At 40.9% G+C, this 26,990-nt stretch overlaps 1 protein-coding gene across 3 annotated transcripts; it reads right to left on the reverse strand.

Moving 5' to 3' along the window:
* Window positions 1-14,751: 14,751 nt before the first annotated feature.
* On the reverse strand, window positions 14,752-26,347 carry LOC127570329 (leukocyte elastase inhibitor-like). Of its 3 annotated transcripts, none has more exons than XM_052015773.1 (7): window positions 26,236-26,347; window positions 22,427-22,603; window positions 21,473-21,610; window positions 20,567-20,684; window positions 18,603-18,745; window positions 17,748-17,915; window positions 14,752-16,706 (listed from the first exon to the last, which is right to left on the reverse strand). In XM_052015773.1, the coding sequence occupies exons 2-7, from the start codon at window positions 22,592-22,594 to the stop codon at window positions 16,302-16,304; spliced, it is 1,140 nt and encodes a 379-aa protein (XP_051871733.1). In that variant the 5' UTR covers window positions 22,595-22,603; window positions 26,236-26,347; the 3' UTR covers window positions 14,752-16,301. The 3 variants fall into 3 exon arrangements, with proteins under 3 accessions (XP_051871733.1, XP_051871732.1, XP_051871735.1); XM_052015772.1 differs by lacking the exon at window positions 26,236-26,347 and adding an exon at window positions 25,934-26,173 and having other exon boundaries at window positions 14,753-16,706; XM_052015775.1 differs by lacking the exon at window positions 26,236-26,347 and adding an exon at window positions 25,681-25,701 and having other exon boundaries at window positions 14,771-16,706.
* Between the last annotated feature and the right edge of the window lie 643 nt (window positions 26,348-26,990).

The raw sequence follows: 26,990 nt of genomic DNA on the forward strand, positions 1-26,990 counted from the left end.
AGTGAGGGGAACAGATAAGAGATTCTGCGAACCCGACAACAATACCCGGATGGTGTGTTGCCTCCCTGGTGCCAGGGTACGGGATGTCTCGGACTGGATCCAGAATATTCTGAGGGGAGAGGGTGATCAGCCAGAAGTCTTGGTACATGTAGGTACCAATGACATAGGTACAAAAAGAGAGGAAGTCCTGAAGGAAGATTACAAGGAGCTAGGAAGAAGGTTGAGAAGCAGGACCTCCAGGGTAGTAATCTCAGGATTACCACATGTGCCACGTGCCAAAGTAAGAATAGCAAGATCTGGAAGATGAATGCGTGGGGGAAGGGCTTCACATTCTTGGATTATTGGGACCTTTTTTGGGAGAGGTATGACCGATTCACAAAGGATGGGTTACACCTGAACTCCAAGGGGTCCAATATCCTGGAGGGAATGTTTAATATAGCTGTTGGGGAGAGTTTAAACTAATTTGGCAGGGGGAAGGAAAAACCAGGATGTTAGGACAGAGGAAGAGGTATATAGGAACAAGTCCAAGACAGTGTGCAGTGAAGATGATAAGAAGGACAGGCAGGTGAAAAGACAGAATAATTTGCGAACAATAGAAATACAGCGAAATCGGTAGCAGATACTGGTCTAAATGTACTATATTTAAATGCACATAGCATTAGAAATAAAGTGGATGACCTAGTGGCACAGCTACGGATTAAAAAATATGACATTGTGGCAATCACCGAGTCATGGCTTAATGATGGATGTGATTGGGAACTGAATGTCCAGGGGTACACAGTGTATAGGAAAGATAGGTGGATAGGCAGAGGGGGTGGTGTGGCCCTGATGGTTAGTAATGATATAAAATCAATAGAGAGAAGGGACATAGGGTCAGAAGAAGTGGAATCCTTATGGCAAGGGTAAAAGGTCAATAAAAGCAGTTATATATAGGCCCCCCTAACAGCAGCCAGGATGTGGACTATAAGTTACAATTAGAAATAGAAAAAGCGTGTCAGAGAGACAATGTCAAGATAATTATGGGGGATTTTAACATGAAGGATTGGGAAAACCAGGAAGGCAGTGGATCTCAGGAGAGTGAGTTCGTGGAATGTCTACGGGATGGCTTTTTGGAGCAACTTGTTAATGAGCCCACCAGGGGATCGGCTGTCTTGGATTGGGTGCTGTGTAATGAACCGGAGGTGATTAGGGAACTAAAGGTAAAGGAACCATTAGGAACTAGTGATCACAATATGGTTGAGTTCAGTTTCAAATTTGAAAAGGAGAAGCTGATATCAGATGTGTCAATATTTCAGTGGAACAAAGGAAATTACAGTGGCATGAGAGAGGAACTGGCCCAAATTGATTGGAAAAGTAAGGTAGTTAGGGGGACGGCAGAGCAGAAATGGATGGAATTTCTACAAGAAATAAGGAAAATGCAGGATAGATATATTCCAAGAAAAAAGGTTATGAATGGAAAAATGGCACAAATGTGGATAACGAGAGAGGTGAAGGCTAAAATGAAAGCAAAAGGGAGGGCATACGAGGAAGCAAAACTTAGTGGGAAAACAGAAGACTGGGAAACTTTTAAAAACTTACAGAAAGAAACTAAGAAGGTCAATAGGAAAGAAGAGATGAATTATGAAAGGAAGTTGGCAGATAACATTCAAAAGGATACTAAGAGTTTTTTTAAATATATGAAGAGTAAAAGAGAGACACGGGATGATATAGGACCAATTGAAAATGGTGCGGGAGAGATTATAATGGATTACAGAGAGATGGCAGAGAAACTAAATGAGTATTTTGCATCGGTCTTCACTGTGGAGGACATCAACAATATACCTGATAGTAAGGGGTCTCAGGAGATAGAACTAAGATTACTAGAGAGAAGGTGCTCGGGAAGCTAAATGGACTAAAGACTGATAAGTCTCCCGGACTGGATGAGATGCACCCCCGGGTTCTGAAGGAGGTGGCTTTAGAGGTTGCGGAGGCATTGGTGATAATTTTCCAGGAATCAATAGACTCCAGCATGGTTCTGGAGGACTGGAGGGATGTAAATGTAGTTCCGCTGTATAAGAAAGGTGGGAGGCAGCATAAAGGAAATTACAGACCTATTAGTCTGACATCGGTGGTGGGAAAGTTATTGGAATTGATCCTCAAGGATGAGGTTACAGAATACCTGGAGGTGCAAGGCAAGATAGCTCCGAGCCAGCATGGTTTCGTGAAGGGAAGATCCTTCTTGACCAACCTATTGGGGTTTTGGAGTTTTTTGAGGAAATCTCAGGTAGGGTGGATAAGGGAGAGGCTGTGGATGTTGTGTATTTAGACTTTCAAAAGGCCTTCGGCAAGGTGCCGCACAAGAGGCTGATTAATAAGATGAGAGCTCATGGAATTACGGGTAGGATATTAGAATGAATGGAACATTGGCTGTTAGGCAGAAAGCAAAGGGTGGGAATAAAGGGATCCTGTTCTGGTTGGCTACCAGTTACTAGTGGTGTTCCGCAGGAGTCAGTGTGAGGAAGTAAAGGGTTAAGAAACTGTGATTGACTGTAACTGTACATATAACTGATGGAAAAATACCTCGCAAGCAAGAGCACAAGCTACTGACTCATGGATAGGTGATAATTACTAGTTATGCTAGACAATAAGGGTGGTGGGTGTAATAAACAGACTGGAGGAAGCTTGTTTTAAACAATGAGGGTGATACCTCTCTTTGAATCTCTTGATTGTAAATCAATTATATTGGACAATGGGTGCGATGTCTGTCTTTGGATCTCTGAGGCCTGACTGAAACTCGTGGAGCCAAATTCATTAAGTGTGCATGACAATATCTGTATAAATCACTGTCTGCTCCTTTGGACTACGGAGACCTCCGATAAACACTCTACATGAGAGTCAGGAGAATTCTCCCTGGCAGTATACTGCTAATAAACACATTTTAACAGAATTAATCCATGGCACTGTGTTACTTTGCAGCAGACAGAAGTGGGAACTTAAAATCGGGATGACAGGTGTTTGGGCCGCTTTTTTTTACTTTGTACATTAATGATATGGATTATGGAGTAAATGGTTTTGTGGCTAAGTCTGCAGATGACACCAAGATAGGTGGAGGAGTAGGGAGTATTGAAGAAACAGGAAGGTTGCAGGGACACTTAGATAGTTTAGGAGAATGGGCAAAGAAATGGCAGATGAGATTCAATGTTGAGAAATGTGCAATTGTACACTTTGGAAAAAGAAACAAATGGGCAGATTATTATCTAGATGGGGAGAAAATTCAAAGTACAGAAGTACAAAGGGACTTGGGTGTACTCATACAGGATACCCTAAAGGTTAACTACCAGGTCGGATCAGCAGTAAAGAAAGCAAACGCTATGTTGGCATTCATTTCATGAGGTATAATGTATAAAAGTAAGGAAGTGTTGATGAGGCTCTATGGGGCACTGGTGAGGCCTCATTTGGAATACTGTGTGCAGTTTTGGGCCGCTTAGGAAGGATGTATTGATGTTGGAGAGGGTTCAGAAAAGATTTATGAGGATGATTCCCAGAATGAAAGGGCTTACTTATGATGAGCATTTGTCGGCTCTTGAACTGTACTCACTGGAGTACAGAAGAATGAGAGGGGACCTCATAGAAACATTTAGAATGTTGAAAGGACTGGACAGAGTAGATGTGGCTAAGCTGTTTGCCTTGGTGGGTGAGTCCAGGACTAGAGGGCACAATCTTAGAATTAGAGGGTACTGGTTTAAAACAGAAATGAGGAGAAATTTCTTTAGCCAGAGGGCAGTGAAATTATGGAATTCTTTGCCACATACAACTGTGGAGGCCCGATCACTGGGGGCGTTTAAGGAGGAGATTGATAGGTATCTAATTGGTCAAGTTATCAAGGGATATGGGGATATGGCCGGGAATTGGGACTAGATAGGAATAGTTTTAGTTTAGCTCCTGGAGCAGACTCGATGGGTCAAATGGCCTACTTCTGCTCCTTTGTCTTGTGACCTTGTGAAAGGGGGAAGAAGTGAGGAGATCGGGGACTGGGGGAGAGGAGTGAGTGTTGGATGTGGACCAGGAGGAGAGAAAAAGGACAGAAGGGGAGCAGGTTACCTGAAAGTGGAAAACTCAATGTTCATGCTGTCAGGTTGTCAACTACCCAGGTGGAATTTGCATTTGGCCTCACCCTGGTAGTAGACACCAAGCACCTGTGCTCTGTCAACCGTGGCCATCTGGAGCTCTTGGTTGCTAGCCATTTTAATTCCCCTCCCAATTCCCACACTGACTTGCCTGGCCTCTGCCTCCTCCACTGCCGGGGTAGTCTACAACCCAAAGACATGAACATTGAATTCTCCATTTCCAGGTAACCTGCTTCCCTTCTCTCCCATTCTCCATTCTCCTGGTCCAACCGGTTCCTCCTGCACACACCCAACACCCCCATCACCCCATGTCTTTCCCCTCCTCCACCCACTCCATCTGTCCACCACCCACACACTCCTCCTGCTGGCTCCCCTCGCCCCACTGTTCCCATCTGCCCTCTCCACCTCCCTTGTATGGTTCCATGCTCCACCTTCCTTTCCTATCGGATTCCAACATCTGCAGCCCTTTGTTGCCTCCACCTATCACCTCCACCTATTGTCTCCCAGTCTCTGTCACTATTTCCACTCTCCCCTCCTCCATCTGCCAATCACGCCTTCTCACCTGGTTCCACCTATCACTTACCAGCTCTTGTTCCACCCCTTTCCCTCACCTCTTTTATACTGGCTACCTCCCCTGTACTCCTTCAGTCCAGATGAAGGGTCTTGACCTGAAAAGTCAACTGTCCATTTTCCTCCACAGGTGCTGCCTTACCTTCTGAGTTGTTCCAACAATTTGTTTTTTTGCTCCAGACTCTGGCATCTGCAGCCTCTTTTGTCTCTGTAACCTGAAATATTTTAATTGGGATTGCTACTTATTAAAAGTCAGTGACTAAACATTAAATGCTGAGAACAATTAGAAATTAATGGTTCAGCCTTTGACTATTTGCATCCAGATGTACTGTGTAACTGCAAGTGGAATTGGAGAAACAAAAATAGTAATGAAACCTGAAGTAATGCACAGCACAGTGAGTTATAATTTGGCTTATCTGTTGGCATGTACATTGCCTTTCCCTAAACGGGAAGCCTGGGAGAGTACTCCAATGATATTGCAATCAGATACTGTTAGATCGTTAGTGTCAGCTTCTGGCATAGTGAACACCAGTATTCATGCAATGGGGATCAACATCCTTTTCATTGCTGAATGATGATTCATACCTCTCTTGCAATTCCAAACTGTGTATCTGCTGAACACATATAAAGCTTGGAAGAATTCGGACTGGGGATATCAACAACTAGGTCAGTACTTTAATTTCAAAAATAGACTTTATTCATAAAACACATATACAAGAAATACAAAAACACGGCTTTCTTTACATTCGTAGCTCGGGGGTGGGGGCAAATTTGGATGGGCAATAAATGCTGAAAGAACGAGGTCTTGTTATTTGGCAATTGGCCTCCATCCCCTTCACCATCAGGTCTGTCAACCTGAAGATGCTGGGAATCTTGTTTGGAGGAGTCGAGGTGTGTATCAAAAATTGGCTGGAGCAGTTGGGCAAGGTGTAATGTACAACAAAAATAGAGAACATGGGAGTGCTGTTTCCTCTTGATAGCAGGCAAGAACCTGGTCATTCATTGTCAGGTGCTGTTAGTGTTGCTGTACATGGCACAGATGTGGCCCATACCTTGAAGTCACCCAAGCCACCTGCTGTTTCATCTAGGGATCCAAGCTGGAGTGCATCTGACAGGTCTTGATGCACAACTCTCCAGAAAATGGGGGGGGGGGGGGGGTGGCGGAAGAAGGAATAAGTGTACCCGTCATTGCCCTCATCCTGATGGTCATCCTTGTGTGTGGCTGCATCAAGTTGTGCATAGAACCAAAGAATGCAAGCACCAAGTGTCACTGCATGCTGAAGTCTACCTGTCCCTGGTGTTGTGGAGGATGAGCCTGGCCTCATTGCCGTGCAGTGTTCCATTCAGTTAGACCTTGCCACATTACTTTTCCTTCATGGAAAAGATCTTTTCAGGAAAGCACTTCTAACCACAAGTCCATCAGGCAGTGTTCTTTGTCTTACAGGGAATGATTCTCTTAATGGAACTCGATGCCTTATTTTTTTTTGCCAATTACTTCTGTTTGCTGCTCATGAATCTGGAATGATTTGTACACAGTACACTGTTGCACCTGGCCATTCTCTCAATCACTTTCATTATTGTTCCCTACTACCAGTTAGTATATTTGTTGGTCTAATGAATGTGTCCAGTACTGATTTACCTAGATTAATTTTCAATTAAAAGAAAGTGGATTTCTATCCTGAATTTTGAGGCAAGTTTTGAGAAAACTTTTTGAGATGGACTGGGTTTTTGGAAGTTTTGGAAGGAGGAGATTATGAAAAGAATTACAGAGTGTGGACAAAATAAACATATTGTACATTCCTGATCAACGTATGCAGCTTGCTCCTATTTGATACCATTGCAGGAGCAGCATTATCCTACATAGACTGCTGCTGGTGATCATCAGGAACTAGTAATGTGTGTTCATCTCAGTGTCATCCATCTCCCATCTTTTTAATTAACAGCAGTAGAGTAGATAGGAAGTATTTGGCATCATGTGAATGCCTGACCTTTGGAAGAGCTGCCCAATTAATCTGGCTCCCCTTTTTTATCCCCCATAACCTTCAATTATCTCCTCTTTTGAAAGTTTCTATTACACATGTTTCCACTAGGTTTGATTGGCAGGGGAATTGCCCACATGGCTGGGAACAAGATCCTCACTATATTGCAGTCATAAAGAAATTAGAGAATTTACCACCTGCTATAGGATTACCTCCCAGCTATTATTTATCCTTTGTTTTCCTTAACTAAGCAACAATTGGAGTCAATTGGCCATCCATCCTAATGCCAGAACCTGGTATTCTGATTCTGAATGGTATGAGAGGACAGCAATTTCTTAATCCCTATTGATATGCATTACTTTAATCCTCATACATCTCATGTTCTTACTGCATTTGAAATCTCTGAAGTATGAAATGTTATGTAACCCATTGTGCTCGGTTGCTTTTACAGAAACCAACTGCAATTTACATTTCCTACTTATGAAATATTAAGCGAGAATAGGGATTAGACAAATAGTGAAAATGCTACCACTGAAAATCAGAATACAGCTTCTTTAAATTACCTGCTGCTTGGACTTAAATACCAACGTAAAAGTGTCTCACCTGTCAAGGTACAAGTTAGGTTAAACAAATCAGTATTAAGCAGCAGCTTTTACTTCGGGTTTCATATGGTGACGCTACTATTCCCAACAAACTGAAAATGATCTAAAATTATTTCGGGGCTTTATGTATTCAGCAATCTCTCAGTCTTGTTGCAGATCCTCAATTCCAGACAGTCAGGGGCCAAGAATTACTTTTTGGCACTTTCAGTTTGCTATAGCCGTGCATGTTCCACTTCACTGTAATTTGTTTTGTCCTGTTATTGCCACCAGAGGCTGCTGTGTAGCTGCACACAGTATTCTGGATGAAAGTGTTCCACCTTCATAGCCTTGGGCTGCAGGACCAGATGGCATCCCAGCTGAAGGTACAGAACTGATGCAGAAGGCCCACAGTGTTATTTCTCTTCTCACCAGATGTGATTAGAAGATTTTATAGGACTTGAGAGATGCCAGAATTGTTACAATCTTTAAAAAAGGAGATAAACTTGGATGTGAAAATATCAAGGCATTGCTTTGCTCTCTTCCTGTCTATGACCTTTTAGGCCAATCCCTTTCCCTTGCCAAGAAATCTGCCAGAATCTCAGCATGGTTTTAGACTTTCTCATGGGGCAACCAACATGATCTTCATTGCCAATCAAATCCAGCAAAAGTTTATAGGCAAAATCGGGACCTGTACATCCCTTTCTCCGACTTGACAAAAGACTTTGACTCTGTCCAGTGTGAAGCCTCAAAGAGGGTTTGGCTGCCCATTAAAATTTAGGTCTTAACACTTCACAATTAGTTCACTACCTCTGTTCTCTGTAATGGCCTGGAGAGGGAACCATTTGCAATCCAAACTGGGGTTAACTGACGTTAAAGAGGAGAGATACAGATGTTGTTTAAGATGAAAACTAAGGTGCAGTGTGAATACAAGCTTGTTTCCTATATTTAACTAGGGATGAGGGAAGGGAAAGTGAGGAGCAGAATTTGGAAAAACATCCCAGTTTTTCCTTGAGTGTAAGCACTGAAGTCATGGTGATCTTTATGGACTGACTGCAGCCTGGAATTTGGGGAGAGGTGAAGGCAATCCCCCTTGATGTTTTTTGCACCACTCATTCAGGCCATGGCACAACTAGTAGACTTGCTGTCTCACAGTTCCAATGACCCCGGTTTGATCCTGACCTCTGGTGCTGTGTGGAGTTTGCACGATTTTTCCTGTGACCACATGGGTTTCCTCCAGCTGCTCCAGTTTCCTCCCAAATTCCAAAGATGCCTGGGTCGGTAAGTTAATTCACCACTGTAAATCGACCCCAGTGTTTAGATGAATCGTAGAATCGGTGGGGGGGGGGGGTAGTTGATGACAATGAGGGGAGAATAAAAGTGGAATTAGGGTTTGATGGACAGTGTGTACTCAGTGGCCTGTTTTCTCACTGTGTGATGCTGTGGATGATTTACCTACCTTGATATCCTCAGGCTAACAAAAACCTGTGGAAGATTATAATTGTTCCAAAGTCCATAGCTTTTAGTGAGGGAGTTTCCAGATTGCCACTGTGTTTTGTTTTACTTTTAAAAAAGCCCCCTTTACCTATTTCACTTCTCTAATTTTAAGAATCTGACACTTTATCCTTTGTTTCCTTTGTTCACTCACCACAAGAAATAGCTTCTCAAAATTTACCCTACTGAATTGCACTTATTTTAAATATCTTTGTGAAATTACCTTTCAACCTGTCATCTTCAACCCAGATTACCCTCCCTGCAAGGGAAGCATGTCCTTCTTTGGGCATTGTGGCCAGACTGAATTCAATGGTCAAAATGGTTTCTGACTGAAGTCCTGTGTAAGTGGGTTCAATGTAATTAAATCATTACTTTTCCACTCTCAATCCACACTCAAATAAAAATTAAAAACTATCTTTAAAACATAGTTTAAAGACTATTAAAAACTACAATCAGAGAAATACAGTGCAAAAAAAAATGAGGTATTGTAATTTCTAAGCTGTGCAGTGCATTGGCCTACTTCCTGGAATTAATGCTGTGGAGATATCTAACAGTAGATCAAGTTAGGAGCACATTTTCATCTATCTGTGACACCTAATGCCAAGTAGAATAAATTAAAATTTTCTCCTTGGTCTTCATCAAGGATGCATCAGTTAGTCAATTAACATTTGATAGGTTTAAGGTGATCAGTTCAGAAAGGAGAGAGTACTGTGTCTCTTTCAACAAGTAGTGGGAATCTGGAATTCACTGTTTAGGAAGAGGCAGAAACTTTATTTCTTTTGAAAAGGACCTGGATTGACATTTGAAGCACTGAACCTCTTCAGGCTGAGAGCAGGAAAGTAGAAGTCACATAAGTAGCTCCTTTATTTAGTTGGCATGGACATGATAAGACCTAGGAGCAGAATTAGGCCATTTGGGCCATCAGCTCTTGGGCCAAATAATCACCTCCTAAGCTGCATCTATCTTTGAAACTACCTTATTTATTTGTTCTTTTTTTAAAATCTGGAATCACTGGCTAGGATGGCATTTCTTCTTATCCCTAATAAATCATAACAAGGTGGTAATAAAGCCACTTTCTTCTGGTCTATATATTCCCATACGATTGCAACAGAATTCCAGGATTTAAGACCCAGTGACTAATTAAAGGATAGGCAATATATTACCAAGTCGGATTGGTGTGATCCTGGAGGGTAAGTTGCAGGTGGTGGTGGTGCTGGGTACCTGAAGTCCTAGCCCTTGGTAGACAGAAATGTGGAGTTTAGGTTACAACCAGATTAGCCACAATTGTATTAAATGGGGCAATTTGCTTGAAGGGCCAAGCGGCCTTCTCCTGCTCCTAATTTGTTTGTTTATAGGAATAGTTATCTAAATGTTTAGCCCATATCTGAACATTGTCTCCCTCTTCTTACACGCAGATATAGACTGCTTCATTTGCTGAAGAGTCATGTGTTGTGCTTGGGTTTCATCTCGAGTGTATCTACGTCAGTCTGATGGAACAGACCAGGTTTGCAATATGCTTTCAACATTCCTGAATAATTAATAGCCCGGTGTCCTGTATTAATTGAAATAACTTTCAGCCCATTATGTGCTTGGTGGCCAAAATAGATTTTAGGTCAGTCCCATTTCCTTGTGTAGGTTGTGGGTCCTCAAATTCTCATCCCAGTATGTTGAAATGTAATGAGGCCTTATGCCTATACGACCCTTACAGGCAGTAAATTCTATTTCCTCAAACATTACATTATGTTTTTTTTTCCTCAATTCCCACTTAATCTGCCTACCAATAAACTTAAGTCTATATCCTATAGTGATTGACCTCTCCAATATGGGAAAATAGGTGTTTACCTTGTCTCTCATAATGTTATATACCTCTATTAAATTTACCCTTGCTCTCCTTTATTCCAAAAGAAACAACCAAGCCTACAGTGTCTGTCACCATAACTATAATTTTCCAGCCTTAGCAACATCCTCATAAATCTCACCTGCACTAGGTCTAGTTCTGTTACTTCCTATTTGTGATGTAGTGATCATAACATTACACAGTATCCTAGCTCTGACTTAATATTTAGTACAGTTCAAGCACAACCTCCTTGCTCTTTGCATCAGCTAACAAAATCCCATTTATCACAGACTATATTCACCAGCATATCTACTTCTCCTAACACCTTCCGAGATTTGTGGCCATGTTCTCCAAGATTCTTCAAAAGAAATCAAAAAGCTGCAAATGCTGGAAACCTGAAATAAAAACAGAAACTGCAGGAGATATTCAGCAGGTATACTTTGAAGTTTCCCAGACCTGAAACATTAACTGTTTCTCTGCACACAGATGCTGCCTGACCTGATGAGTATTTTTATTATCCAAGATCCTTCTGTTCCTCCATTGTTTGATGCATTCCTTTGTATTGTTTACTCTCCCCAAATACATTAGCTCAAACTTCTCCAGATTGAATTACATTTGCCACTTCTGTGCCCTCGAAACTACTCCATTGATAACTGCCTGAGTCGTAAAATTGTCTTCCTCACTCACATGCTGCTAATTTTGGTACTGTCAACAATCTTCTCAATTGTGCCCTCTACACTAAAGTTCAGACCATCTACATATACTACTAAATGCAAGGGATTCAGGACTGAGGGCTGCAAGCAGTGGAATGCCACTGCAATCAGCCCTCCAGTCACTCCAATTCCTGTCAATTATTACACTTTGCTTTTGCCATAGAGCCAATTTTTAAACCCTGACACATTCCCATGGGCGTTTCCTTCTTTGCTCCATCATTGTCAATTGCCAATCTAAATTTTATTTTACTCTACCATCATCAACAGTTCTTGTTACCTCCTCAAAAAAATACATTTGGTCAGAGATGACTTTCTGTTGACCAATCCATGCTGAGTATCCCTGATTAACCTGATTAAGGCGTATAGCAGGTATAGGCAACTAGGAACAAATGAGGTACTTGAAGAGTATAGAAAATGTAAGAAAATACTAAAAAAGGAAATCAGGAAGGCAAAAAGAAGATGTGAGGTTGCTTTGGCAGATAATGTGAAGGTAAACCCGAAGGGTTTCTACAAGTATATGAAGAGTAAAAGGATAGTAAGGGACAAAATTGGTCCCCTAGAAGATCAGAGTGGTCATCTATGTGTGGAGCCTCAGGAGATGGGGGAGATCTTAAAACAGTTTTTTGCATCAGTATTTACTCAGGAAACGAGCATAGAGGATATGGAAGGAAGAGAAACAAGCAGTAGTGTCATGGAACATATAGAGATTAAAGAGGAGGAGGTGCTTGCTGCCTTACAGCAAATAAAGGTAGATAAATTCCCTGGGCCTGACAAGATATTTCCTCGGACCTTGAGAGAGACTAGTGTAGAAATTGCAGGGGCCCTGGCGGATATACTTAAAATGTCCTTAGCCACAGGTGTGGTGCCGGAGGCCTGGAGGGTAGCTCATGTTGTTCCGTTGTTTAAAAAGGGCTCTAAAAGTAAACCAGGTAATTACAGGCCGGTGAGCCTGACATCAGTAATAGGTAAATTATTGGAAGGTGTTCTGAGAGATTGGACATACAAGTATTTGGACACCCAAGGGCTGATTAAGGATAGTCAGCATGGCTTTGTGCGTGGTAGATCGTATTTAACGAATCTTGTAGAGTTTTTCGAGGAGGTTACCAAGAAAGTAGATGAAGGAAAGGCTGTGGATGTTGTCTACCTGGACTTTAGTAAGGACTTTGACAAGGTCCCACATGGGAGGTTAGTTCAGAAGGTTCAATCACTGGGTATCCATGGAAAGGTTGTAAACTGGATTTGAAATTGGCTGTGTGGGAGAAGACAGAGAGTGGTAGTGGATGATTGTTTCTCAGACTGGAGGCCTGTGACTAGTGGTGTACCTCAGGGATCTGTGCTGGGGCCATTGTTGTTTGTTGTCTATATCAATGATCTAGATGATAATGTGGTAAATTGGATCAGCAAGTTTGCTGATGACTCTAATATGAGCGGCGTAGTGGACAGCGAGGAAGGCTTTCAAAGCTTGCAGAGGGATCTGAACCAACTGGAAAAATGGGCCAGAAAATGGCAGATGGAATTTAATGCAGACAAGAAGTGTGAGGTGCTGCATTTTGGTAGGACATACACAGTAAATGGTAAGGCACTGTGGAGTGCAGAGGAACAAATGGATTTGGGAGTTCAGATACATAATTCCCTGAAAGTGGCATCACAGGTAGACAGGGTTGTAAAAAAAGGCTTTTGTCATCCTGGCATTCATAAATCAAAGTATTGAGTATTGGAGTTGGGATGTTATGATGAGGTTGTTTAAGTCATTGGTGAGGCCAAATTTGGAGCATTGTGTGCAGTTCTGGTCACCCAACTATAGGAAGGATATCAGTAAGACTGAAAGGGTGCAGAGGAGATTTACTAGAATGTTGCCGGGTCTTCAGGAGTTGAGTTACAGGGAAAGATTGAACAGGTTGGGACTTTATTCCTTGGAAAGTAGAAGAATGAGGGGAGATTTGACAGAGGTTTACAAAATTATGAGGGGCATAGACAGAGTTAACGCGAGTAGGCTCTTTCCACCTAGATTAGGAGAGATAAGTATGAGAGGACATGGCTTTAGGGTGAAAGGGGTAAGGTTTAGGGGGAACATTAGAGGGAACTTCTTCACTCAGAGAGTGGTGGGGGTGTGGAACAGGCTGCCATCTGATGTAGTAAATGTGGGCTCACTCTTAAGTTTTAAGAATAAATTGGATCGATATATGGACGGGAGAGGTCTGGAGGGTTATGGACTAGGTGCAGGTAAGTGGGACTAGCGGAATAATGTTTTGGCACAGACTAGAAGGGTCAAATGGCCTGTTTTCTGTGCTGTAGTGTTCTATGGTTCTAACCTGTACCCCTCTAAATGTTGACTTATACCATCCCTCAGGAATTTTTCAACTGTTCATCCACTATCTGTATCAGATGACTGGACTTTTTTTTTTAATCAGTGTATCCCTTTCTCCCTTAAACAATGGTACTATTCAGCAATCTTCCAGTGCTCTGGCAGCATACCAGCAGCTAAAGAGTATTAGGAAATTATTGTCACTATTTTTCTCCTTCTTTCAAGAACCTAACATAATTTTTATCTTTGCATCGCTTATTAAGCTTTTGGTTTTGCGATATTTCCTACTTTGGTGTGTTTCTTGACATCCATGGGGGTCTAGACTTGGGAGCTCTCTCCTTCTGAATGTGCACAATTTTTTCTGAGCCTTCACCATCTCCTCGAGCATCACCTAAAGTTCTGACACTGATTTAAATAGTTGCTTCCAGTCCATTTCTGCTAAATCTTCCATCAGCCTAGTAAGATTGCCCATGTCTCAGCTTGGAACCTTTACATCTTTGTCCTCAACCATTACAATGTAACTGAATTACCTCTGGCCCCACTGTCTACTTTTCCACTTACCCAGGTCCTTGTATGTAAGTTTGGTTCTTGTTGGGCTTGCTACATTTAGAATTAAAACTATCTCAAATGCATTTCAAGAACTTTGCTCCTTCTATATCCTTCCTTCTGGCACCATTCCCATTAATGTTAGGGTATTTGCAATCCCCAACTATTACTGCACTTCTCAGAAACATGCCTGCATATTTGCTTTTCTATGCCCTTCTAAATTAAGGGGCATGTGGACGTCTCTGTGATCGTCCCTCTGTTTCACAGTTCAACCATATGGCCTCACTTGTCCATTTTTCTTGACCCTGTGGGTTTCTCCAGGGTACGCTGGATTCTTTCCCCCACATCCCAAAGACATATTGGTAGGTTATTTAACTACTGTAAATTGCCCACAGTGTAGCTGGTGGTAGGAGCAACTGGAGGTAGTTAGTGAGCATATGAGAAAGAAAAAATTAGTGGGAAATAAGTGGGACAATAGGACCAATGTCAGTGCTCAGAGAGCTGGCATAGACCTTCTGAGCCAAGTTCCTCCAGCAGATTATTTGTTGCTGGTTTAGACCTCATGGGTTGACTAGCCCCCTTCAATGGCAGAAAGAAAAATGATAATAAGATCCAGCATCAAATGAGGTTAAATGCTTTTAATGTCATGTTTTTCATTGTACCCATGACAATACAATGCATATTCAATGAGTAATGCAATGACTATTTAATGACTAATCAAACAATGAGTCATCAACAGCACTAAAGGTCTATAAAGATAACAAATCATTGCTTAACCCCCTCATCTTCTTTCAATTAAGCAACAGTGTGTACAGAAATGAGACTGGTTTTAAAAGGGATTAATGATATACCCAAGTTTAAACGTTCCTAACAAAGGGCATTTGTTAACTTGTTTTAATGCAACTGCAACATTAAAAGTAATGAAGTAATAGAATCAACAGCATTATAATATAGAGAAACTGTTTCAAGGGGCATCGGATAATAGTGCAGAAAGTGGCCCTTAGCCAAGCAATCAGCCATGATCTTAATGAATGACATAACTGGTACAAGGGACAAAATAGCCTACCCATTCTTCTCTTGCTTATTTTTAAAGTAGAATCTTGTTATGCCAGCTTGTAACTGCTGCGTATTTTAACTGCCAGTCAGAGTTTAAAAACAATCAATGCTAACATCACAATCTAACCGTAGCAATTATAACTCTATTTTTCCAAAGTTTACTCTTGGGGTGTAGTGGCACTGTCATCTTGATCATGCTTTCACCCAAACATATTAGATCTCTGCACCAGATAGAATTTGTAAGTTGAAAGTTATCCATCCCAGTTCTTGTTGCAGGATTTACTACAATAATAAGTGATTTGTTCAGGCCTATACCCCTTTCCATTTATTGTTTTTTTTAAAATGCAAAATGCATTTTTTCCCATCTAGGGATCTTGTTTCCTCCGCTGTAACAGTGTGCCTTGGGCAGAATTTCTTCAGACTGAATCAATGGGCGTCTTTATGATCGACCATTTCATGTACAAGTTGATATGTGATAGTACATACTGTGGTGAAGGCCAAATTCAAACTGGAAAAGTGAAGGAAACTCTAGCTGCTATTATCATTTATATGATATTCACAGCTTTGTGAACAAAGTCAGATAAGAAGTAGCAAGTATAACATTCTGCAGTACATTTTACAAGTTTTTCTTCTTTAATTTATTCCTTCACAGAATGTGGACTTCTCTGGTAATATCAGCATTTCTATTCCTAATTGGCCCTGAACTGAGTAGCCAGTTAATGCCATTGCTAGGCTAACTGGGACCAAAAAAAAAGGCAGATTTCCTCCCCTGAAGCACGTTAATGAATCAGATGGATCATCATTGTAACTATAAACGAATCTTCAAGTTAGTGAAGATTGTAGTTAATACAAGTCCAGTCATATTGTTAATTTATTGATGACACAAGCTATAATGAGATTAGTTTTAAGTGAGTGATAAATCTATTTTCAGATTCCAAAACCACCACGATTTGAGATCCCCCCCCCCCCCCCCCAAAAGGTTTGGCACTTAAAATTTGTTGTTCAAAACATGCTTATTAAAAAGGTCAATTTGAACATTTCCATTTATTCCTCTGGTCAAGTACAAATTTATCATTATTATTTTATTTGCCCCCATTACTTACAGTTAGTCAAGTATTTAGGGACAAGTGTATCGACCAAAGAAAAGAATGCTATTTGTTTTATTGTGCCTAATGAAGAAGAGGAAAGGGTGATCAGCAGTAAACACCTCCTCAAACTGCAACGAACAGAGTACAGCCACCACTGCTGTAGCAGCTGCTGCCTCAGTTCCTTCCTCATTCACCTCCACAAAAGACTTATGAACAACCTTAGACACGCACAAGTCACGAGCTGCAGAAATTGCAGAGAGATCTGCCCTCGAACTGTCAAAAAGGTCCGTTATCCCAAGAGAGGAAAGAGCAGAACTGAGCTCAAAGTTATCCTCCATTTTAAATCTAGGCAAGTGCACTGATACTGTGATTTTTTGCATCTGGGTTTGAAGTGTCCATTCTTGTAGCTTTTCTAGAGTAAGTGTCTGCTCCAGCTGGGAGAGAAAAAGCAAACAAGGAATTAGAGACCAAAGCAACAAGATCTCAGTTACAATAAACAAAGACAATGGTTATCCAGGCTAGTTTCAATCTCCTGAGCAATGGAATGGGAGAGGAGAGGAATTTCAAGGGGCAATCTGATGTGGTTGAACTAGAATTTTGTGAAGAAGTTCATGTTTAACCTATGATATGAAATGGTCTTTGGATTGAATGGAGAGTGTGTGGTACATTGCAAAAGGCAAGATATTGTGATCATGTGGAGCAAGTTGGATAGATCACAGCATCTTCTCTGCAAAAATCAAGTATTAAAAAAGATACAACTGTCAGAGTGTAAACATTGCACTAACATGCACTTTTAGGCATAAGTTTTACTTGTGGTGCACAAATTTAACAGGAATAACAGACCAACTTGCCTCTGAAGTCCCAAAGCTTTAAAATGTTTTTTCACTTATCTGAACGTCTTCAGCTCCAATCATCTTCAAGAGTATCAACACCATTTAGGACAAAGTTGCCCACATGATTTGGTGCACCATTCACCATCTTTAAATATTAAATCCTCCCATAACCACTATACCACAGCCTGTACAATCTACAAAATACACTGCAGTTACCCACCAAGGCTATTCTGACAGCACACCCCATCATCAAGGCATCAACTACCTTGGCGGTCAAAGATCAGAAAGCATATTGGAACACCACCACTTGCAGATTCGCCTTTGAGTCATACACCATCTGGACTTGGGAATATATTGCTGGTCATTCGTCATCATTGGGTCCAAATCCATGAACTCACTATTCAATGGCACTTTCAGAACAGCTTCACCAAAAAGGACTGTGATATTTCAAGATGATGACTCATCAGCAACTCCAAGGGCAGTAAGGGATGGGCAATAAATTGGCAGTGATACTCAGATCCAAAAGAAATCTTGAAACTGTTGCAAATTCATAGTCAAGGTTATTCAGCACCAAGTCAGTAGTTTGTGTAATCTCCAAATCCACAAAACATATCAGCTACAATTATGAAAAAGGTACTTTACCTTTTTAAGACCTGTCGCGTCATCCATGATGTCATCAGGCAACAAGATGATCATACTCATGTCTTTCTCAACGTATGGAAGCTCAAGAATTTTGATATTAACTTCAGGAATGTGACAGATGCGGAACTTATCCTTCTGATACATCATTTTCACTGGCTTGCTTTCATTCTAAAATAGGCAAGAATCAATTCCTCTTGTTTTCAAAAGTTCTTGAGAATAGCATTGAGACAAAATTATTTAAAAGCAAAACCTTAGCAATGACTTGTTTATGTAAAAATACAGATGATGCTGTGAACTTAAACTTAAATGCATTGTTTGAGCTGAAAACTCTAGTGCTGGACTGACAGACCTGCATGTCAGAAATGCTGCATTTTGGATGGGATATTGAGCCAAAGCCCTGTCTGCTTTCCCAGGTGGATGAAAAAGTTCCCTCGACACTAATAATGAAGAGCAGCAGGGGAGATTTTCTTGCTTCCTGGCCAATATTTGTTCTTTACTCAGAAGTATTAAGAAATATCTTTTCATTATCACATTGCTGTTTATGGGAACTTGTTGTGCACAAAACAACTGCAGCATTTTCTGCCTTATAACAGTTAAAAATATTTAATTGGCTGTGAAAAGATAGATGTCCTGAAAGTAATATAATAAGCATGAAATGAATACAAGACTTATGGTGTACACATTTTATACATCAGCTCTGCAGAAATCATAGTAATTGCACACAACTTGACAATATTGTTGCTATATAAGCAGTAATATTTAGAAGGGCAGATCATAAATGTTTTCTTGAAGGGAAGAATTAAAAAAGATTAAAAAAATTAAATTGGTTCAATGCTGGTACTTTGTTCAAAATACCTTGTTCAGTCTGAATGGCATTTCCTCTGTGTATTGTTCATCAAACTTTGCAGCCCAACTTCCTTTGAAGTAGATGGCGTTCACCAACACCAGTCTGGTGTCACTACCAACTGTACCCGAAGCCAGCAAGTCTTGGATCTTACCTAAATGAAATTAGACGAGTAAATTTATAATGTACACAACAGCAGCAAAAAGATGAGTGTTTACCATTCTGCAATTTACTCTGATATTTAAAATTTCCAAAGGTCAGCTGATGCAAAAAAGTTTCTTTCACATCATAAAAGGGTCTTATGTTTTGAGAAATTAGTTTCTTTACATCTATTCACCATCAATATCAGGCATCCTAGGTCGGGTATGACATGGTTAGAGATGGAGCAAGTCTGCATGTTCTGCCAAAGACTGTATACAGATCAAGTTTTAATTACAATACAGTAAGAACTCTGATATTCTGTTATCAGAACATTCAGAAGTCCTAATGGTTCAGCAGGTGACCTTTCCCACACTCCCTTTCACTCACCAGGTCTGCTGTGCAACCAAAAAAAATTTTAGAAGTGTGTTGAATCATTAACAGGAATAACATCCAATAGTCCAGAAAATCTATACACTTGTATATTAACCACATTGTAATCTCCCTAAAGCAGCTGCAAACAAGAGGATAATTACTGCAGATTCCCTTGATCATCTGCCATAAACAGGGAAGAGACACTCCACAACACACTCTCAATCCCAACAGTGATCTGCCATGAATGGCACTGCGTGGTGAATAAATGGAAGAATCCACTGAAATTTCTTACATATTATCAATTGGCTGAAAGACTTCTCCATGCCTGACACACAGTCATTTTGGATCCAAAAAAAAACTTTCAGCCCATTAAATTGATCTCATGGTTCACAGAGATCAGCTCAGATACAAGGCCACAGCCAATCTAAGCCCAGGAACTTACTTTTTGATAGCTGGTCCAATCCAAACCCAACTTGTATACCTGGGTCCCAATGGCTCACTTTGGCCAATTACATTCCAATGTGCCATGGACGAATGAACAATACAATTCGGGATGGTACTCGGATCATCAGCTTGACAATGCGCTAATTGTGTTGGGCCATTGGAGTCCGTTCTGGTTGTAACACAGAAAAAAACTTATAACCAGAACAGACTCCAATGACCCAAATATCATTGTGTAATCAGTCATGATGGTCTGAACAGGAGCTGCAAGTTGTGCAAGACTGACTCCTGCAATATCTGAAGTCCTGATACAGTAAATCATTGTCAATTTTATATTGTTCTTATCAACAGCCCACTTTGACAAAATTTCAGAGCCTCCAATTAGAATTCAGCATAATTAATGTCAAACACTTCCCTGCACGTCAGAATTGTGGCATGATTATACTGTTCTACTTCAAGTTCTTTGTACACAAGGCATTTTTTCTGGTCTAACAGATACTAGCTGCTTCTAATAAAATTAATACACAAGAAAATAGACAGTACAGGGTGTTTTATGCACAATTTTGTACCTACTAGAAGTGTTCCAAGTTTCAGAGCAAGCTAAAAAAAATGAAACCATGCTCAGCACCAGGTTAAAGCTCACATTAATCAGGTTTCATGCAAAGCAGCACCACAACATTGATATGTTGCTGATCTCATTCCAAGACCTTCAACTTGCTGCTCAAATCCAGTTTCATTCTATGCAATGCATTAAAGCATCTTTTACTCATTCAGTCCATTATTGCCAAAGGGGGGAGTTGTGAAGTGTATTTATATTCCTGTAAATTCTTTTCAATATACTGAGCAAAGTTGCCACTAAGGACTTGTAGCTTCTTTGCATTTGTGTTTCACTGTTGGTCTGAGCGAATTGATTGACAAGAGTCATAAAAGGACCTTGGGACATCCTACAAAGGACATGAAAGTGAGAGTCTCTCTTTTTTTCCACCATCATTAATCAAAGAGAATGTGAAGAACAACTTACCCTTTGTCTGCTCTTCCACCCACTTATTGATCTCTTGTCTAGCTTCATCTGCAGAGGTTCTGAAATCAACTGCAGACAAGCCTGCACCATGGAAGTTTTTGCAGGACTTACAGAATTCCTGCGCAATAGAAATAGGGAATATTTACCATAATATCTACTTTAAAAGCTCTTATAACAGCCATTTAAACCAAAAGGATCAATTAGTGAATTATCAGAATTAGTGCAACATACATACTCAATCAGATCAACCAACACTTCAAAAAAAAGATAATTGAGTGGTTATCTCATTGAGACATACAGGATCCTGTTTGGGATTATTAGTGTAGATGCCAAGGGGTGATTTCCTCAGGTTGGAGAGCCTGGGGGGACGGTGAGTGGGGGTGGGCAGGGCATTGCCACAGGATAGGAGGACAGCCATTCAGGACTGAGATGAGGTACAAATCTTCATTTAAAAGCTTTGGAAATCTCTAATCTGTGAAGGTAATGCTATTGAATCTATTCAAGGGTGATATCAACAGAGGGTGGACAAAGGGTACTTTCTTGTAAAATTTGTGTACATGTTTTTTTGTGAATGCTGTTTATCTGATGCTATGTGCCTGTCATGCTTCTGCAAAGCAGTTTGTCATTGCACCTGTGCATACATGTATTTGTGCATATGACAATCAACTCAACTTCAAAAGGGAATTAATTGGTAAAAGGATCTGAAAGGAAAGGGACAGCAGATTAGCACTGAATTTTCTGAAAAATCACAAGTTTTGAGGTCAACATGGGCTGAGTTTCCACTTAATTAATGTTCTTATATCACAACCATGACACAAGGCATTTCTGTCCTTAAAAACACCACAAATTTAACCTGGTCCTCAAGCATAGAAAAGATTCAGAGAAGAGGTGCTTCACTCTACGTACATCTAGGAAATGATAGGTCTTTTCACCATACATTCGATTGGCCACTTTAAGCAAGTATGAAACATCAGCTCGATTAACTTCCAATTGCATTTTCTGGAAAGCAGATTGCAGATCCCCAACATGATCAAAATGGAGAGCCTGGTATCAAAATAAAAAAGGCAAGACAAATATAAGGCAAAGAAGTGAAAAACAAGTTATAATTATTATTTTACAGATGCTTTCAGCCAGTTTGTTTGGTCCCTGCTTGACATCATCCATTCTGCAGTAGGTTACCATTCTACACTATCAAACACTCAATAAACCCATTCTTCGGGTCTAGCCAAGAAAGCGAGTGCTAGTGGTTTTTCTCCCAATTGCAGGGGCATTTAAGTAATGCCCAATTCTTCTCTCAGCCAATATCTGCATGTGTCCAGTTGAAGTCATTCAGTTGTGAGAAGGAGCTGGTACCCTGGTGATCTTTTCCACCATTACTAATTCAGCTGAGATTAGTAAACCCACATGTCGGAAAGGCATTCATCTAGGAGGATCACGTAGGCATTTACAGTTATTAGCAATATTAATTAACCCACACATCCCATCAACCCACCCCTGCCAGAGTCCGCAGATCCCACACTGGGCTCAGTCACTTGAGAACCATAGCACAATCAATTCAACTCTCCTCCCGTGGTGTTACCAGAGATGATCATCAGAATTAAGTGAATAAAGATAAATATTTCCCCTTTCAGCATTGAGTGTAATGGCTTGTTATAAACAGCACATTTGTTGGTCTAGAATGCACCAATTCTCCTCTGCTGATAGACTTTGGATATGCATCAGCAACATTTACATACATACTCATGACATATCTGTCTCCTCCATATTTGCCCCAGAGATTAGAAGAAAAATAAAAGCTTTTTCAAAAGATATTTTCTTTTAAGAAAAGCTTTTGTCTACATCAGAAATGTAGAAATGTACCTTTGCCATTTGGGAGGCAGTATTATTTTTTGCACCAAGATAAACCATGGCCAATGCAGTGGTAATGCTGAATGGAGAAAAAAAGATGTTGCCTGCTTGATTTCTTTCAATCAGCTCTCTGAATAGGTCAAGGGTGAAATGGTAATTTGCTTTGCTCAGTTCCTCCATTGTTTCAAACTGCAAGAAAAAGATAAAACACAGATGATTAGTGTGATTTTGGTATGCCAAGTTTCTGCATCCAAAGAACTGAGGCTTCACAAACTGGGTGCTGCCTGCATTAAAAGATTTACAACCTTCTCTGAAGAATCAAACTATTACTTTTGTATGTCTGGAATGTAAATAACATTATATTAACCAGTGTGGTGAAGCATGTTTAGTTGATTGATGATTCTCAGTAAACAAAGACCTCTGAATCAAGACACATCTTGCAAAATTGTCCATTAAATCAACATACTATTTGAAGTTAACCAAGGTAAACTGTTGAACTATTGGGAAAGCAGATATTGGGATGAATCATACTCAATTTGGACTGCCGCCCAGACTTATCCCTGCCACTGCAATCTACCCCACCTGAATATGGGTGGCACAAGCAAAAGAAAAGCTGACAATTTCCAGAAAGATTAAAACAATGTCTTGAAATGGTGTTAAAAGAAATGGTAAGCCACGAACAATCATGTCAGCTATGAACTAGCCATATTAGACCTTCTTTGATGCTGTCCAATAGCATGTGCTAAATAGAAATACATCTTCCATTACAAATAGATTTTCTTATCTGCACAGCTGTCAGTGAAAATCTGCAATGAACAATTAATTGAATCCAAACTGGCACCACACTCAATGTCACCCAGCAGGCCAGGAAGCATCAAAACTGGGAAGGAGAGAAAACAAGTTAGCTTTAAGTTGCAGTGGGGGGGGAGGGGAGGGGGAGAAGGTGGGTGAGGTGGAAGGGATAGCGAGGACAAATAGAATATCTCTGACAGGTTGAAGTCACAGTTGGTATTGGGATAACCTGTAGAAATCATTCATTTGATGGGTTAATGGAGGCACTTAGAGAAAGAAAAAAAATCAACAAAAGCTATGAGATGAGGGCAGTTAGAGAGGGAGAACACAAAAGGAACAAATGTTCTGAAATGCAGAGCTCATCAGGCTGTGCTAGTGGAAAGAGCAAAGCTGCAGAAATGACCAATTCTGATAACAACAGTGAAAGCAATTTACTCAAAGTGACAGAATTCAACATGGAATCAGGAAGACTGCAACACTTCTAGACAAGAGAGGAGGTGCTGCTCCTCAAGCTTACATTTGGCCTTCTTATAACAGTGCAAAAGGCCATAGAACAATAGGTTAGAGTGGGAGTGTGATGGAGAATTAAAACTCAATTTCCCTGCAGAATGGATATAAGTGCTCTGCAAACTAATTACCTAATATGCATTTGGTTTCTCTAATGTAGAGGAAACATTACTGTGAACATCCGATGCAGTAAACTAGATTGGAAGAAGTACAAGTGAATCACTGCTTCACTTGGAAAGACCGTTTGGGTTCCTGGAATACAGGAGGATGTGAAATGTCAGACATTGCATGTCTTGTAAATGCAGGAGAGGGTGCAGTAAGAAGGGGAGTGGTTGCAGGGCAAGGAGAGCAGCCAGGGAATTGCAAAGGGAAGGATCCTGTCAAAATTCTGAAGGGACAAGAAGGAGAAAATGTGATATTGATAATGCAAACTATTAATAATTTAAAAACAAGCTGTACATCAAATATGTTTTACACATTATTAGAGGTGTATATTGTAAATCCATAACTAGCATTGATCATACTTCACCATGTAAAACTTCTTGAAATCAGCCTTGAGTGCCTTGAAACAATTAAACCTTTTGCCTCTTGCTGTCCTCCACATTTACTATTCTATATGCATCTCCATAAAATTATTTTACTGTCTGTGTTGTTCACAGTAGGAATGCTAATTGGGGCCATCTTCAAGCATAGTAGCCAGGGAAGCAGTTATGTGATACTTTGCTCCTCCATCATTTAAAGTGAGAGGGGAGAGATTTAAAAAGGACCCGAGGGGCAACTTTTTCCTCCACAGAGGATGGCGAGTATAAGGAACGAGCTGCCAGAGGCAGGTACAATTATGACATTTAGAAGTCATTTGGACAGGTATATGGATAGGAAAGGTTTAGAGGGATATGGACCAAACATAGGCAAATGGGACTAGCTGAGGTAGGAAACTTGGTCAGCATGGAGGAGTTAGGCTGAAGGATCTGTTTCCATACTGTATAGATCTATGACTCCATGATTCCCACATCTCAAAGTAGTGACTAAATATTAACAAATCTCTGTTCCATTTCTGATGTCATCTTGCAGTTTGTACATATGCAATTTCTGATAATCTGAAATGTTTCCCCTCCTTCCCCACTATTTAATTTCCCCCAGTGTCTCTTTGACTTCAGATCTACTTTTTCAGCTTGGTTCCTTAGTTTTAATGGGACACATTTGCTTAATCCAAGCTTGTTAGTTGTCTGCCCCTCCTTCCCACACTCACCCCAGTTTCAGCATTATGCTTTTAAGTGGATCCCCCATTGTTTCTTTGGCATGTTATAGAACACGTTGCACCTATTTAAACGTTCCTTTCACTTAATTAATCCTTTATAACATTGTGGACAGGCAGACACTTGGTGGATGATTTCCTTCCAGGATATAACGATACACATTTCACTTCAGTAACGGCAACCATCACAAATCTCAGCCACTCTACGTTCCCCTACCAAGCATTTCAATTTAGTACATATTTCTACTATTCGCATTACATGCCATTTTCCCACTGCACACTATTTCATCCAGTATTCGAGAAAAACATCTGGCAAAAGGTGTATCAGTTTCCCATATTTGTCCAGACTTAAGTTATGTACATCTCTGGATTTTTAATTGGGGCTGTCTCACTCCTGCTTTTCCATTTACGATAACTGCTTGAGTGGGCAGCGTGGTGGTGCATCATTTAGTGCTGCTGCCTCACAGTTCCAGCTCCCCAGGTTCAAAGTCAAGTTTATGGTCACATGCACAAGTACACGTAAGCGCAGCTGCAATGAAAAACCTACCTGCAACAGCATCACAGGCACATAGCATCATAAAAGCAGCAGTCAGAAGAAAAACAAATTATACACGATTTTACAAGAAATAACACAATCAGAGCAAAAAAAACAAAGTCCATTTTAGTGCCAAGTGATCATAGTGCTGTTAAACTGTGGTGATTAGCGTCCTACCGATCCTAACTTCGCTGCCTCGGGCGCTGTCTGTATTGAGTTTGCACATTCCCTTTACAACTGTATGGGTTTTCCCCCGGGTGCTCTGGTTTCCTCCCAGATCAACTGGCTACTGTAAATCACATAAGAATCAAGGGGAGTTGATGGGTATGACAGAGAACAAATGGCTGGGAGAGAGGGGTGGATGAGATCGTTATGTTAACAGCTGGCATGGACTGAGCGATCTCGTTGTGTTGCAGTAGCATCTCCCCACCTAGATGTGATAGAAACGTCCATCCTCTTCCTGAAATGTGTCTGCAGCCACGAAACACGCAGAAAGTGCGCCGCTCCCTTTTCAGTTTGCTGGACTTTCCACAGCAGCCGGGGAAAGGTTAGGTTTGCAAACTGAGTTTTCGCACAATGACCACAGTTCCGGAACCTGACAGATGTAATACCCACAGAAACCATAGCTCAAACATGGACAAAATAGTTATTTGCCGCAGTTAAAGTCTTTGCATCGCAAACAAAGAACTGTTGTGACACGAAAACTCCTGGGTGAGATGCACAAACACTTACCTTAAGTCATTCAACTCCCAACCCTTCCCCTCTTCAATGAACTTTACCCTATGCAGCGTATTTTAACTTGAAGCAGCCGCCTCAACGCCCTCAAACTGATAGGAGCAATCTGCCGTCAATCACCGTGGAGGTCCTTTAAGAGTCCAAAAGGTTTCTACAGAAAGCCTGAAGTGTATGGGCAGCATGGGGGGAGTTGGTTGCATTCTTGCTTCTGAGTCAGAGGGTTCGGTTCAACACCCACTCAACGCACTTGAAGTTAATTTGCTTCCCAGTTTCCTGAGTGAGAATTTTTTTGGTTGCAGAAGCAAGCAGATTGATAACATTGCATCTGCTGGATGGTAGGGATCCTATTAAGGATGGACTTTGAAAACCCCACCCAGTGTTGTTTTCTTGCCATTCTCAGTGTTCAGTATGTATGGGCACCAATTCATCAGCTGACAAGTTGTGGGTAGTAATTAGCAGGATTGTTTACCAACACGATCAGCTGATGAACAAGAGAAACAAAGGACTGCAGATGCTGGAATTTGAATGAAAAATATGATGATCCTGGAGGAACTCAGCAGGCCAGGCAGCATCCGTTGGCTACGTTGAACGTTCTCTGTTCCAAGCCTGCTCCAGACCCATTCCTCTTCTTTCTGCGCTATATCAACGGCGGCATTGGTGCCATCTCTTGTACCCATGCGGGACTTGACGGTTTCATAAATTTTGCCACTAATTTTCACCCAGCTCTCCAATTCACTTGGACTATCTCTGAC

Source organism: Pristis pectinata, chromosome 5 (genome assembly GCF_009764475.1).
Source record: "Pristis pectinata isolate sPriPec2 chromosome 5, sPriPec2.1.pri, whole genome shotgun sequence".
Lineage (NCBI taxonomy): Eukaryota > Metazoa > Chordata > Chondrichthyes > Rhinopristiformes > Pristidae > Pristis > Pristis pectinata.

What these genes read in the sequence shown, in the direction of transcription:
- LOC127570329 (XM_052015773.1), bottom strand. Translation starts at nt 22,594, where the DNA reads ATGGAGGAACTGAGCAAAGCAAATTACCATTTCACCCTTGACCTATTC. An exon ending in GGTGGAAGAGCAGACAAAGG is followed by an intron (nt 18,746 to 20,566) that starts GTAAGTTGTTCT and finishes AATTTCATTTAG; the next exon opens with GTAAGATCCAAGACTTGCTG. An exon ending in ACGCGACAGGTCTTAAAAAG is followed by an intron (nt 16,707 to 17,747) that starts GTAAAGTACCTT and finishes TTTCTCTCCCAG; the next exon opens with CTGGAGCAGACACTTACTCT.